The 14,997-nt window shown below is 46.7% G+C and overlaps 1 protein-coding gene across 1 annotated transcript; it reads right to left on the reverse strand.

Annotated features, from left to right (window-relative positions):
• Positions 1-1,216: 1,216 nt before the first annotated feature.
• On the reverse strand, positions 1,217-14,601 carry dbf4b (DBF4B-CDC7 kinase regulatory subunit). Its single transcript, XM_064321854.1, has 12 exons — positions 14,424-14,601; positions 12,681-12,835; positions 12,013-12,213; positions 11,733-11,783; positions 11,429-11,498; positions 8,993-9,057; positions 8,331-8,370; positions 7,965-8,010; positions 6,401-6,532; positions 5,597-5,735; positions 4,699-4,826; positions 1,217-4,113 (listed from the first exon to the last, which is right to left on the reverse strand). The coding sequence occupies exons 2-12, from the start codon at positions 12,825-12,827 to the stop codon at positions 2,679-2,681; spliced, it is 2,454 nt and encodes an 817-aa protein (XP_064177924.1). The 5' UTR covers positions 12,828-12,835; positions 14,424-14,601; the 3' UTR covers positions 1,217-2,678.
• Positions 14,602-14,997: the final 396 nt, after the last annotated feature.

The following is a 14,997-nucleotide window of genomic DNA, read 5'->3' on the forward strand; positions in this document are numbered from 1 at the left end:
CCATTTGCATTTAAGTGCAAGGCACAAGTCTGCATTGAAATATGTAGTAAGCATAATGTACAGGCTAACATCCTGCCCTTTGATTCTGCTGGTTGACATGGCAGCACTATTGTTAGTGAGACTCTATTGATATTTCACCCCTGGCTTCCTCTGCTGGGCTTACACGTCCAACCTGATAGATTGGCAAATAAACTGTGGCACAAAGTAGTTTGGAAGGATAGACTATTCGTTGGACTAGAATGATGAAACTACTCAAGAACATTATTAGAACACACACACACACACACATATATATATATATTTTTGAGCCCATTTGTAGGACGTGGATGTTTTTGACACATAGCAATTCTAATATACCTTTTACATTTAGCAGATGCTCTTATCCAGAGCAACTTACTACGGAGTGCATGATGCATTTACCCTAGGAAAAAAGTTCCAGATCTAGAAAACGGATCATAACAGACAAATGTCCCGACACATGCAACAGTGTAAAAACATTTTTTATTTTCATAACCCAGTCACATTACTGCTTAGCTTATGTTGTGCGTGTATGCAACTACCCCAGATATGTCTACATGTATGAAGCTGCAGCGATGTCATCACACATGAAGCTACCCCCTTGTCTACATGTTTGAAGCCTAGTCATGTGTCTACATGTATGAAAGCACTCGAGCTACACATTTACTGAACATGTACAAACCAAAGCTTTGTTTACTGCACATATATGGAATCGAACTATTGGTTTACATACATGAAGTTATCTGGTTATGTTTCTGTATCCAGTCCATCCTGCTAATAATAAACTGAAGAGAGAAGACAGGGGAGGACAGGACTGAATACTACTACCTCTGCTTGATAGTGGTTAGATTGGCAGGAGAGAGAGGAGGGGCATGTGGTTTAACCTCCAAAGAGAGGAGTGTATCAAGAGCAGAGACAGACAAGACAACCTCCCTACAGACCAGACTACACAGCTCCACTTAATTAATGAACTCTACGCACCTAAAGCACAGAATATTGACTGCAGTGAGCAGTTGCTCGCCTAATCAGATGAGTGATGTCATGCCACCAGGAAGTAGTCTATTTTTGGTTGGGGAATACAATGCAACATTGAAAAAAAAATTATAATGATGAAAAATAAAAATATTCAGTGTTTTCTCAACAGAAAATGACAGAAGGCAATGGAGTAAAAACGCTTTCAGAAAAAAATTCAAATACCTTGTCAATTAGAAATGTTTATTTGTTAAAACAGCTAAAACAATAAAAAACATGATACCTACAAATAAAGATTTAAAATACTGCTACGATTCAATATCCCATTAAAAGACTATTTAAAAAGTTACTACAGGACCAGGCATCTCCAGGGAAGTAGTGCCCTTACAGCTGCTGAATTCAGGCTCATCCAGTCACACAGGACTGGCAAGGGCTTCAGCACATTACAGCAGACAGCTAAAATGAAGAGACCACATTCAGTGATAAAACAGATGATCCTGAGCACAGGGTCTGCCAGGATCAGGCTCCAACAGAGACTGGGGCAGCCAAATAACCAGTCAAAAAGCTTAGAGAAGTTCACGTTAAGCTGTCCGTGCATTTCCTCAACCCTGGTCCTGGAGGGCTGCCCTACCAGCACATTTTCCAGTTCCATTTCACAAGTTTTCCCATACTGGGAATGCCAGTTCCATTGACTGTAACAGGATCTGTTCTCCAGTCTGCGGAGTTTAAGTGCCCAGGTGGAATGAAAACAGTAAGACCGCAGCTGCCATGAAAAAAGAGAAAACTAATATCATAAGGAAATTCTTTCCAGGTTCTAACTCTAAGGTTACAGAGCGTGTCGTCTTCCACTCCAGACATCTCGGTTACATGATTGGTCGGTTCATCTGATTAAACTGCGGGCAAGTAAATCCTCCTTCCCAGCACCGAGGTATCATAACTGAGAGGGTCTCTCGGAAAAGAGAGCGGCTCGCATCGATCTCGCGCGGTCCGGCCGAAGAGGCCATTTTGTAACGGTACGGACGGTGAAAAGACGCTGCGTTTTAGAGCGGAGGCGCGCGCGCTCCCCGGGAGACATCACTGTCGCTGTAACCCGAGCCACGCCTCTGAAAGTGGCGTGAAGGATAGCTTATGCATTTTTGACTTTCTGCAATATGAAACCCAAGCGACGCCGCGCCCCCCCTGCATTATTCACGGGGCGCACGCCTTGCGCACACATTACCGATTTGACCATCATTATCCAAGCGGACAAAGGCTAAAGCAGCACTTTGCACTAATGGACCAGAGTCTATCCTAACTGCGCGCTTACTGCAAGGCTAAGCTAACAAAGCTAAAGCCCAAAGCAATGAAAGCAGGAATTAAAGGCAGCCTCCACTCTGGTGGATGACTAAAAGCGCTTTCATATACCGCGTTACACTTCCACGTGAGGAGGAAAATCCAAATGCGAATTATGCAGTCTTCTGACATCATCATAACTCATTGCTAATTAAGTCAGGCGATTGATACAACAGGAAAGCAAAAGTGCTGATGAAGCAGAATCCAGTTGCAAAATCAGCTCTGCGGGGTTGGTCATTGATAGAGGTGGGATAAATTTAGAAGGAAAAGAACCCCCCCCCCCCTCCCCAAACCACAAAATAATAATAATAAAAAAATAAAATTCATAAAATATACTGTACATCTCAGTTTAGTCTTCACATATTAACCCCTAGTCCCTGGATGGCACAGGCCTCGAGGCACTGGTCAGTAGTTCTGGAAAACAGGGCGGGGTCTGTGTCCTCACCACAAAGAGACGGAGGAGGCGTTGGGGGGTGGAGCACGGAGCAGAGGCGCGACTCGTAGCCGCTGCCCCGCATCCCCGCACAGGGCCTCTGCAGCAGGTCCAGGTCCCACAAGCACTGCCCTCCTCTGGCCGGAGGGGGAACAGCAGGCGCGAGGCGGGAGAGCAGCCCGCGGTCCCAGTCAGACTCGGAGGAGGACGGGGAGCAGGCGGAGGGGTCCGGGAGGAGGCCGGACACGTTGAACGCGGAGGAGAAGGACCGAGCGTGGGCGGGGTCAGAGCCCGGGGTTGCCGGGGGAAAGCAGGGGTCACCCGAGGGGTGCGGCAGGGGCGGAAGAGGGGAAAAGTCTCGGGGCACGGGAGAGGGCTGAGGGCAAGCAGTAAAGGTCGCGGCGGGGTCGCTCACTTCAAATGAGTCCCGGAGGGACGGAGGAGGCGGCTGGGGAAGGTCTATCACTACGGGGAGAACATCCTCCATTAGGCGGGATTCCACGTCAGGCAACCCCCGAGGATGAGGCTCCGTCCTCCTGTGCTCGCGCGAGACTGATGATGTCACGCGGCTGCCGTTCCCACAGCCGGTCACTGCGAGACCGTGAAGAGGCGGACTGAGGTTACAGGGAGAGCGGCTCGGTTCGGGGTGAGCGTCGACGCGCGGTCCTCCTCCTGACTCCAAATCTACTTCCCGTTTCCGTTCGGCAACTCCGGGGGCATCGGACTGGCTCGAGCAGCCAGCAGGAACTGGGGCCGGGACGGGGAGAGGCGGAGCCTTGCGTGTCGGGTGGACGGGGTCGACGGAGAGGCTAGCGGCCCTTCGACTCTGCGTGACAGCGGGGTCGGACGCGGGTTGCCGGTTGGTCCTGCGCCTCTTGCCGGCCCTCGGGCTGAGGCTGGACGCCCTGCCGCGCTTCCTGGGGTTGGGGCCTGGCGAAGGCAGGGCGCTGCGGAGAGTTCCGGAACCTGCCCTGTCCGTCACGGGCGGGCCAGGGGTCCGAGAGGCGGGCGCGGGCCAGCTGCTACCGGCCGGCGGCTCCACCCGCTCCGAACCCGCCCCTCCGTCCTCGGCCGCGCGAGCCCATCCCGTTTCTGGGCGATGCCGCTGACGAGCGGGAGATGGAGGGCTGGATGCTGGGGTGGGATTGGCTGAGGCAGCCGGAGGTACCGCCCCCGGCCCCGCCTCCGCCCGCTCTGGTGAAACGGGGAGCGCCGCGGTGTCTTGGGCCGGCTGAGGACGGGGCCTGGGGGGGCTGCCCTGGGACAGCAGGGCCTGGATGGCCTTCTCCGCCTCGCTGTCAGCCTGGGGATCCAGCTCCAGGGAAGAGTCCAGGGGGAGGACCCGGGGGGACGGGAGTCTGGCAGGAGAAGAGCACGTGTGAGAACACTTCAATCAAACATTACACTACATTACATTACAGGCATTTGGCAGACACTCTTATCCAGAGCGACGTACAAACCAGCCACAAAGACAGCTCAATCAAACCTAGTAAGATAATGAAAACACACGGCCATCAACAAAAGCGCAAAGAAAAAAATAAAACTAGACATTAAAGAACGAAAACCAACAAAAACAATGAAATCACAGTACAGTACAGGAAACCGAAATCTGACCCACGAGGCCAGCAGTACTGCCGGTTTTATTCTTCCCCTCTAATGAGGGCTGATTTAAAACTGGGACACCAGGCGAGTTAAATCTCTGTAAATTCAATAAACAATGATGCACGATAAATTTCTGCGTAATCAGCCAATGAAGTATAAGCATATCGTATTACATCATATCAATCGGGTAAAAAAGAAAACCAGCAGTACTACCTGGGCCAGATTTCAGTATTCCTGCTCTATAAGGCCTTTAGGCGAGGACGTTTGCCTGATGGTGGCCTGATGGCGTAAGGAGACCGTCGGGCTGAGAGAGCAGCAGAACGCGGATCCGCGCCGCTTACCTCATCGTCGCCAGGCTCTCCGTCGGACCGCGGGCGAAGACGGGCTCCATCAGGGCCACCAGCTGGTCTAGCACGCTGTAGTGAGACGCGTCCCGCACAAACCCACGGTGCTGATCCGACTTCAAGTGCTGGAGAGACGGAGCAGAGTCAGCGGGGAGCCAAGCAACACACACACACAGCCACACACACACACACACACACACACACACACACACACACACACACACACAGACACACGCACACGCATATGCATGGACAAACACACGCAGGCGCACGCATAAACAAACACATATGCTCGCACACGCAACGCAACCCAAACAACCTAACGCATGCAGACAAGACCTTGGCTCTCATCTTGCCTTTACAACGCGCACAACAAAAACGCTGTGTACATCAAATCGAAACACCGTCGCTCACAGCACGGCCCGTGTAGCCAGAAAGTGTGTGTGTGTGTGTGTGCGTGTGAATGCGTATATAAACATGTACGTTGGCGGTACAGTGCTTGCTGATAGAGCTGTCAACACTCGGATTCGGGTGGAGAGAAGAATTAGTCATTTTTAAATGCAAAACAAAAGTCAACTGTTAGCACAAGAGTCCCTGGGGGAGTGTTACAGAATCGGAGCGAGTAAAACGCTCGCACTCTATTGGCTAAAAGCCGTGTTCACCTGCCTTGCATGCGCCTATAGCCCCTTTTTTTTATTTTATTTATTTATTTATTTTTTTACAGAACTTCTCACATGCTAGAATTGAATGAAAAACAGGACGTGCATGTAGAAAGAACAGGACTGTATTCCTCCAACAGAAAGTTAAAGGAACACATAATGCTTTTAACTCATACTAAGGAAAAACACAAACGTAGGTCTGACGGTCGCGGCTCCCGTGCGCAGGCACGCCTCACCTCGTCTTGCTCCTTGAAGGCCAGCTGGCAGCACTCGCAGAAGCCCACGGTCTTCTTCCGGGCCCGGCGGGGCGAAGGGGTCAGGGGAAGGGGCGGCGGAAGCTTCTCCTGGCTGGTGCTCGGGTCCGGCCTCCTCTCCCTGGAAGAGAGCGCGCACACACACACAGGCACTGGGAACAGAGGCCCCCGAAACGCCCGGCACAGCTTGCAGGGGAGGGAGCCTCGCGCTCCCCGTGTAAAACGCACCGCTGACGCCAGGGAGTGGCCGCACGGTATTTTCAAAAAAAGCGCAGCACTGAACTGCAGTACCCCTCCCTTCCCTCTCTCCAAATACGCCATCCGCACATTACATTACATTACATTACAGGCATTTGGCAGACGCTCTTATCCAGAGCGACGTACAACAAAGTGTATAACCATAACCAGGAACAAGTGTGTCGGAAACCCTAGAGAGAAGTACCGGTCCAAGTGCAGGGAACAACCGCATAGTTCAACTTGGACCCTGGAGGTTAAACTGATTAACACTAACAACGAGAACGGCAACAACGCAGTCTATGGAAAAAATACAAGCAGTAGTTAAGACAGTTAATGCACCTAAGTCACCTACGAAACAGCTGCCTAGTTACAACCCTAAGCTTACAGTCATTTACAGGGGGGTAGGGAGGGATGGGGAGAGGTGCAGCCTGAAGAGGTGAGTCTTCAGTCGTCGTTTGAAATGGGTTACGGCATGCCTATGCCTTGTGCACGGCACATAGGCACGCAACGTGCAAGCTAGACAGAGTGCTCCTGGGGATTCTCGCTTACTTGGTTCGGTGGTTCCCCTGGTCCTTTCCCGCCTCTGGGGGCGGAGGGGCGGGGGGCTCGAAAGGGCTGAACCTGCCCGTGTAGCCCAGTGTGGGGAAGACCATGGACTGCAAGTGGAGGGGCCTGTACTTCCTATTCACACAAAGCAGCACAAAGCATTACTACAAACACAGCACTGCACATAATGCATCTAATACTACGCACAATGCATCTAGCACTAATCCCACTAATCGCACCTTTAGAACCAAGGTTTGCGATTATTTACGGTATTTTACATATACTCGATTCCTTAATCTAATTAATGCAAGCTACTTTGTTACTGTAATATTACTTAGTACTTAGAACATTGTGTCAGTTGTTTGTAGTAGCTGAGTTCTATTAGGTCTGCACTTAGTGTTATCCTTCGCCCTGCTACAGCTCCTGTAGGTTCACTTATCTGCACTTGGGGTTATTTTTGCAGTAATGACTTTGTAAGCAGGTTCCTGATGAAACAAAAGACTCTCCCAAATGAATAAATGCAATAAATTGAATGTTATAGTGATACTTCCACAAGGCACTATATGATGTGAATATGGCATCTACTTGGTACATCACAAATTCCAAAGACCCAGATATTTAAAAAATGGCCCTAAGCTGCTAGCAAATGCTAATGCCATCCTTCGTGCAAAGTACATAATTTGTATTAAAAATCATATTTCTATACAAACAGAACACTAAAGCTTCAAAACTACAAACGCTCAGCCAAGCAAAGACACCAAAGAAATCAGAGCCCTGTCCACTCGAGTTCTCATTTCAGAAAATGTGGAAAATGTAAGCCCAGTCCCATTGGCCTAACACACCCCCAATTACTTTAAGTGGGGGGGGGAGCTGTGGATCAGCACTTTGCAGAAGTTAATACACCTGTTAATTCCCCCCGGGGGGTAGAGAACAAGGGCGACGCGTGTGTCCCAGCATTCTCTCTGGTGTCTCTGGACGCGCGGACGCCCTCTTCACGTTACCAAACCGAGTCTCATCCGCTTCGGATGAGAAGACCAGCTGGCTGAAACTCAAGTCCGCCAGCCGCTGGGCATGGGGGGGGGGGGCCCGCTCGCCCCCGCTTCCGCGGAGAGAGAGAGAGAGAGAGCGCAGAACCGCCAACGCCACCCGTTACACGCAGCGCGGCCGCGACCCCTGCTGCTCTGCCGATTGAGCGGGGTATGATTCCATAAGGAAGGGGAGGTGGGCCACCGCCCCCGCCACCCCTCAGCCGCCCTCTCGCCCCGAACCCGGCTCGCTCTGTCGCCTCGTGGCACCTCCCGCGACGACGGCGATGACCGAGCCCCTGGCCCCGCCCCCTCATCAAACTTAAATGGGCTACGTTGGCTAACCCCACTGCGGCGCGCTTCAGTCTCATTACACCGGGGGAGAGGGATCCCTTTACGCCGGGGGGGGGGGGGGGGGGGCAGGGGGAGTTTAGATGTTTTTTTTTGGTGGAAATGAGGGCCCCCTGAGGACGCCGGAGGACTGCGGTTGCCCCGCGCGCCTCGGTCAGTTACTCCACCTGCGTCAAGGCGACGCAGCTCACCTGCTCGAGTCCTCGATCTTCAAGTACGGCGACTTCAGCGCTCCCGCTGTGAACCAAGGGAGACGAAGCACGGTGAAAAAAACAGGGAGAGCAAAACAAGACACCGTGGGACTGCTCTCCGTGGGATTCACAGCTAGTGGGAGATACGCATTTGAGCTCTGGTGTTCCCTTGGCAGATATTTTTTTTACTATAAGCCATTACTCGTCATGAACATGGCCATAGCCTCTCTTGTCAACAACTGGATAGTGTGAATGCAACTGAGCACTTCACAGCTTGTAGGGTTAGTGCTAAAAAAAATGCCTGTAATGTAATGTAATGCTAAGCAAATGAGGTCTTGTGAAAGTATGAACATGAGAAATGCTGACCTTTGGCAACCTTGGGAGCAGAAGACCCCCCAGCCTTTTTCTGTGAAACCAAGAAAGATGAAGTTAGTCTTCAGGATAGCTTTTGGATTATGTTCCACATACTTTTATTTTGAAGCAGACTTTCACTATTCCTTTGAGCAATTTGGAATGGCCAAATGTATTTGTAGGGCCTGTCCCACTGCTGCAACGTCCTCTGTCCGTTTTGGGGAGTGAGGGACGGGTGCTGGCTCTGCCGTGCCGCTCCTCCGCACGCGGCCCGAGTGAAGGGCGCTCCACCGAGCACGCGGCTGAGCGCGCGCGACCGAAAAGCAGTCGCCGAGACAAGGACAATCCCGCCAACCGAATCTCTCCCTCACTCTCTCCCGGGGCAACGCTGCGGCCAATTATCCGCCTCGCTGGGAGTCTGCCAATCACTGCCAGCACAGCCGTGGGCAGGATTCAGTACAAAATGTGGGATGACGCACATTCAACCACTATTTTAGCAGGATGAGCCATCTGGCAGTCCTGTCACCATTTTTTTACTACATAATTTAGACGGCATCCTTTTGGAACAGACAGACGAGCACTGAGCTTGAACACACAAATATATTCTACTTTATTTTCCCAAGCCACAAACAACCTCTTTGGCAGTGGCTACCATCAGTCCTGACAAGGCACTTTACCTCCACCTTCCTGTTTTTGGCCCGAGCAGTCGCCGCTGTCAATCTTTCGATGTACAACAGGAAATCTGCATTTTCTGTTAAGGTGAACAGTTGAGCATCGACGCTAGGAAACTGAAGCCATTCATTCACACCAGCCTGTGCTGTACATCTTCCAGTGATATTTGAAACTTTCAGGTCCACATTAGCATACTGAGGGTGATTTGGAAGTACCTATGCAAAATAATTTCCAACATCTGTCCTTCCCAGCCCCCTCAAAACATTGTTAAATAAAATTAATTAAGCTTAAGTAGCAATGACATTTAAAATATGTAGGTTTCCAAAGCGTGTGACGAAATGTTGATGCAATATTCAAACCATGGCTCAGCTGTGCAAGAACCATTACCAAACACATGGGACTGTTAACAATCCTGTATCTTCTTTTGTGTGTTTGTATATTTTTAAATTTATTTTAAAATCAGTGGGTACAAACTGATCAGCCCAACAAAAAAACCATAACTTTAGTATACCAGATCCCATTATTCCTCAAGTATTCAGGAGAAATGCACGACAATTTGTGAAACTTGAGAGCATCTCACTCCTCTGAGATTCAAGAGACCCTGAAGGTAGATTAGACTTCCCAGAAACAAGAGCTAACCACCATTTGCAGTAAACATCAATAAATCACAGATTTTCAATTATCCATGGGACCTGAGACTGTAACATGCTGCCCTCTGCTGTCCCTTCACAGTCACTGCAGCACTAAATAAAAAACATAAGGCCACACTTGCGGCCACTACAAACATAGAATATGCAGCCCAGTGATATGAAGCCACTAGATTTACTCAACCTGACAAATGGTGCAATCTATGAGTCTTCATTTCTGAAAGACCAAACATCCACAGTCAGATAACTTTCAGCTGAATGAGATGAGTCTGAAGAAAAACAAATTAAATCACTACACGGCTGCCTGGCCTGATTCTCTGCTGCAGTGATCAAAGGAAAAGGAGGAAACCGTTCAGTCAGGAAACAAAACAAAACAAACAAAAAATGCAATAGTTTGAAATTGAGCAGATGAACAGCCTCTACCAGTCTAATTGACGTCTAATACTAGAATTTTGCTCTATGTTGGCAAACTTTCAACACTGAAACCGTAAGCAATATGTACTTACGAATAATTTCCTAGTAATTCATTTAAAAACTAAATTAAATCAGAATAATATGACCACATACAAGAATAAACAAACCTGTATAAAATATGTGGCACATGAGGATACAACTCTAGAAAACCCATGAACACAATAATGTTTTCCAGTTATGTTCAAATTACAAATGAATGTTAGCCTGTAAATGTGTAAAGTACAAATAACAGGCTTACATTATAACAATGTATAACCACAGCACAACCAACCTGTAAGAAATCTGTAAGCATCTGTCCTGGATAATTTTTATTCTTACAACTGATATATATTTTGAAGCATGGCACAACGGAATGAATGGAATGAGAAAATTTGTGTAAAGAAAATGTTTTCAGAAATTACAGGAACTTTTTATTTAAACAATATCTGTGAACAAAGCTGTGCTAGCTTTTAGCACAGTTCTCAATGAAATACAGTTATTGAAGACTGTACAGAGAAACGGTAACCTTGCAAAAGGTCAAATGTATTGATTACATGGCATCGGCATCTATGCAACTGAAATACGTTTTTAAGAATGAAAGTTCTGAATCTACATTGCCAACATACTCAAAATGAACAGCCAGAAATGCCACTGTTGCCAACATAAACCATTTCACTCACGTGATTCTGTGATTTTGCATCACGTTACAAAACTACCCAGAATTTCAAATTAAAATGTCCTTACTGGTACTTTAATCACTCTGATAATATAAAATGAGCAACTATGTCCATCCATCCATTATCTATACCCGCTTATCCTGAGCAGGGTCGCTGGAGCCTATCCCAGTGTGCACTGAGCAAGAGGCAGAAACACACCCTGGACAGGCCGTAACCTATCGCAGAGCGCTCCACACAGAAAGGCCGAGATTCGAACCCACGACCTTCTTGCTGTGAGGTGACAGTGCTACCCACCACACCACCTTGCCGCCCCCTAAGCAACTATGTGAAATTGATACATTCTGAATTCTACGAGTACTTAATCTGAAAATAATTATCAGAAATTGATTGCTTTACGATTACATGTGGAGAATTTAAAGAGCATTTGCATAGGAGCAACTGCCCTATGGATCGTCATCACTACATCAGAGTCAATTTAAACCCACATACTGTAACAGACAGTCTGATTACTGTATGCTCTTTTGTTTGGCATCCCTGTGCAGCAGTCTCTGAATGCATCAACCCTGCACCACAAACAAAAATAAAAACATCCTGCATGTCAGATAATGCTATATTTCACAATGCTGGCCATGAACAACCATGGTGCTTTGCTGAAAAAGGATACCGTCCACGTGCACAATCTTCACCCCCCACATGCGAGCGTTGGTCAGCACACTGCTTCCACGACAGCGCTCCTGAACAGAACACACCCACAGACACACAATAACCAATGGATGGCCCCGTTAATTGTACATGTGACAGAACTGGTTAGTCATACACTGCAGGTCTCATGAAACTAAATAGTAACTACAAGCTACGGACACCACAGTTCTTTATTTTACAGTTGATTTCTATTGTCAGTTTACACAAGGAAGCTCTCCTCATACAGTAGACAAACTAACAATTATCCAAAGAAGAACTGCACTTACGTTATTGCCGATTGCTTTTTCCAGGAGGGCCTTCCCACGGCTACCACATACCTACACAAACAGAAGAGGGGTTCCCCTGGTCATTGACAGTCACCTCATTATGTCCAGCATGAATCAGTACCATGCATAAATCGCAAAATACTTTACAGGCACAAATTCCAGCAGGAAGCTATTATTATTGGTGTACTCCATCTTACAGAGATAGTAGACAACCATTCAACAAAAATGATGGTAGTAAATTAATTCAAATTAAAAGCGTTAAGAGTGGAGAGGTGCTTACTGCTGGCCTGGGAGTGGCACAGCGCTGGCTGCTTGTGCCGTCCTGAGACTGCCTGTTGTGGGCGGAGACTGGGGAGCAGGAAGCCACGCCCTTTGTCCCACCCGCCACTCTCAGAGCCTCCCTCGGCTGACACTCAGTCCAAGCCTCCTGGCTGCCAGTTATCACAATGTTCACGTCCTTATTGAGGAAGCTCTCCACGTTCTGCAAAGAAAGCACCATCTAAAGTGACACACAATGCAGTGTGCATCCTAACTCACCTTGAAACGGCATAGCTGTGTTATTGTGGCACGTGTGTTAGGTTCATATGATTATGTAAACATTGTTACTGGTTTTGCAAAGCTCAAACCTGGTATAACTGCCCCACTGGAGGTGTAAAAAAGCTGCATTGAACTTTATGAAAATATATGGTGTCCCTGTACAAGAGCCAGACTCGACGCAATGAAATAATGCCAGCTTTCAAATTCAAATTCAAAAAACTTTATTGTCTATCACATAGTGTTAGAAAATTGTCTTAGGTTAGGGGCTCAGAAACAACATAAAAACATACACCCAGAGTTTGCAGAGTTGGACCAATAACACCCCCACTATAATACTCTGTGTCCTTCCACTCCTAAATAGCATACCCCCCACTATAATACTCTGTGTCCTTCCACTCCTAAATAGCATACCCCTCCAAGGCGAGTGATGGCCTCCACGAGCACAGTGGAATGGCGACTCTTCACGCTGTCCAGGTAAAACGACTTCCCTTTCAGCTGCTGAGGTCCCAACAGGTTCTGCGGTCCCAGCAGGTCCTGCACCCATGTCCAGCGCTGCATGGTCCCCACTTATTAGACACGAGATTCAGTTATCGAGACACAGAAAGAACATGGCCTGTCATTCATTAACAGCAGTAGTGTCAGAGCTAGCATGCCAGCTGGTTTTTGATTGCTGCAATTACCCTTGTGTAATTAGCCCAACTAATGTTTATGTTTATGCTAATGTTCAAATAATGTAATTACTAGTGTAATTCCCCAGTGATATATTCAGATGTGTTCTATCAGGTTATATAAATATTAAGAATAATAATATCAATTATAACTTAATCACAATCAAATAGATGCTCTTTGAGAACTTCACTAAAAACAGGGTTATAGGACTAAAGGGCACTTTCTGCCCACAGCTCCAAATACTAGGCGATCCCTCTTCCAATCAGAGCCTCCCAACCTTTGGGTTGGAGGTCATTAGCTCACCAGTGTAAATCTGCTCACATTCCCACATTAAACAAGCAGCACCTCCAGCTCTGCAAAATAGTAGCTATCTTGCCCGTTATTACTGAATTTCTTTTTCCCCCCTGCTCAACCCTAACATTAAAGCAGTCAACAGCTTTTCTAGTAACAGTTTTCTTGTATATTGTAGCCATCTTTATACGTTATTTTTTTCGTTTGTCACTAATAATTTCTATATTATCTTCAGTAAGTCGTGGAGGTTGCCAACCTCCTGTCAATGCTATCGCCGTAGCACCTGGCTGTGACCAATAAACTACCGTATCATAAAAAGCCAAATTCATTTAAATGGTCAATCTAAGTACGTAGTAAAAACCACCAAATGGAACACACCGAGACTAGTACTATCTATTACTCTCTGTTGTCGATACACAGCTACCCGGCTGTTAATGAAACGTTTTACTATGGTTGGAATGATTAAGTGAATCACCAAAGTTGCTGCATACTGCATGCTATACACAACGCGTGCGCTGCGGTCGTAAAATATTTCACACGAATACTTTCATAGGTTCAATGAATAACTAAACAGAACACACTTGGTTGTACTCTACAACCAAGACAAACATCCTTGGTACAGGCAGCAGCGTACCGTTAGCTAACAAATGTTTAAATTTACTTCCAAGCGAAAACGATAACATAAGCTAAAATTAAGTTTTTAATTACATTTAAATAGTTTATTAAAAGTTTGAGCTAGTCTACCTAGACTAGCTAGTTACTCCGGTGGGTAAACAAAGGGCAAAAAAATTGCTATCAAGCAAGCTAGCACAGCAAATCGAGAAAACAAAAACATAGCATTTTGATGTCCGTTAGCTTTTCATAGTTTGCTAGTCTAGATCATGTAGAAGATATGTATGCAACGTTCTTTTATGAAGCAGTTATAACAAGTAAACAATACCGCACATTAATTGAAGTTATTACAACGTGGTCTAGATTGAACACCACGGCGATTTTGAGACAAATTGACTCGACAGCATGCTAATCATTGCTAGCGATTTAAAAACAAGGAGGGACAGTTTGCTCTTCGTAGCTAGCTAGTTAGCCAAATTACCGTTAATGTTATCGGGACTGATATCTAACCTCGTCAGAAATGCAATTTTTAAAGTTAGCAACAGATCAATGTGCAATGTATATTGCTAAACAGGCGTTTACCTGACGTGGTTGAAGACGAATTATTCGGTTAAACGTCTCAAAAAAGTTATTCTTGTATGAACCAGTTATCTATTTCAATCCAGCTTTGTTGTAGTTCAGTATTTCCACCCCATTTCCAATTTTGAAACTGCCCCCCTGTTTGCATCCGGGACATTTTTCGAACTACGGATCGTAAAGTTGGACAAATCACCTCCTTTGAATTGTCTTCAAACCAGAGCTTCAAACCAACCCAAACACAAGCCGATGTGTCGTCATTAGTCAGTCAGACAAACTCAGTAAACGAGTAGGCCTATTAAAAATAAAACAAGAATAGCCTCAATAAATGACAAGTTATCTAGTGCTTTCAAGAACTAAGAAAAGAAACATAAATTTTACCTTTTCTGCTGTGGGATGGGTCTCATTATCATAAAATATGCTTGTTTTCCTAAGAAGGATAATTCACTTTCTGGAAATTTTGATGTCATTTAAATTTAAGTGTATGTTTTCAATTTTAGTGATAAAAAGTACATTTTATTTGCTTACAGCGGTTTCTGATGACCTAAAGGCTTTACAATGACTTTATCCGAGCACTTGC

Source organism: Anguilla rostrata, chromosome 2 (assembly GCF_018555375.3).
Source record: "Anguilla rostrata isolate EN2019 chromosome 2, ASM1855537v3, whole genome shotgun sequence".
NCBI lineage: Eukaryota > Metazoa > Chordata > Actinopteri > Anguilliformes > Anguillidae > Anguilla > Anguilla rostrata.

Excerpts from the sequence above, each read along its gene's own strand:
- dbf4b (XM_064321854.1), bottom strand. The coding sequence starts at position 12,827 with ATGCAGCGCTGGACATGGGTGCAGGACCTGCTGGGACCGCAGAACCTG. Across the intron at positions 11,499-11,732 it reads AAAAAGCAATCGGCAATAAC|GAGCGCTGTCGTGGAAGCAG; the intron begins GTAAGTGCAGTT and ends TGTTCTGTTCAG. Across the intron at positions 8,011-8,330 it reads TGCTCCCAAGGTTGCCAAAG|CGGGAGCGCTGAAGTCGCCG; the intron begins GTCAGCATTTCT and ends CTTGGTTCACAG.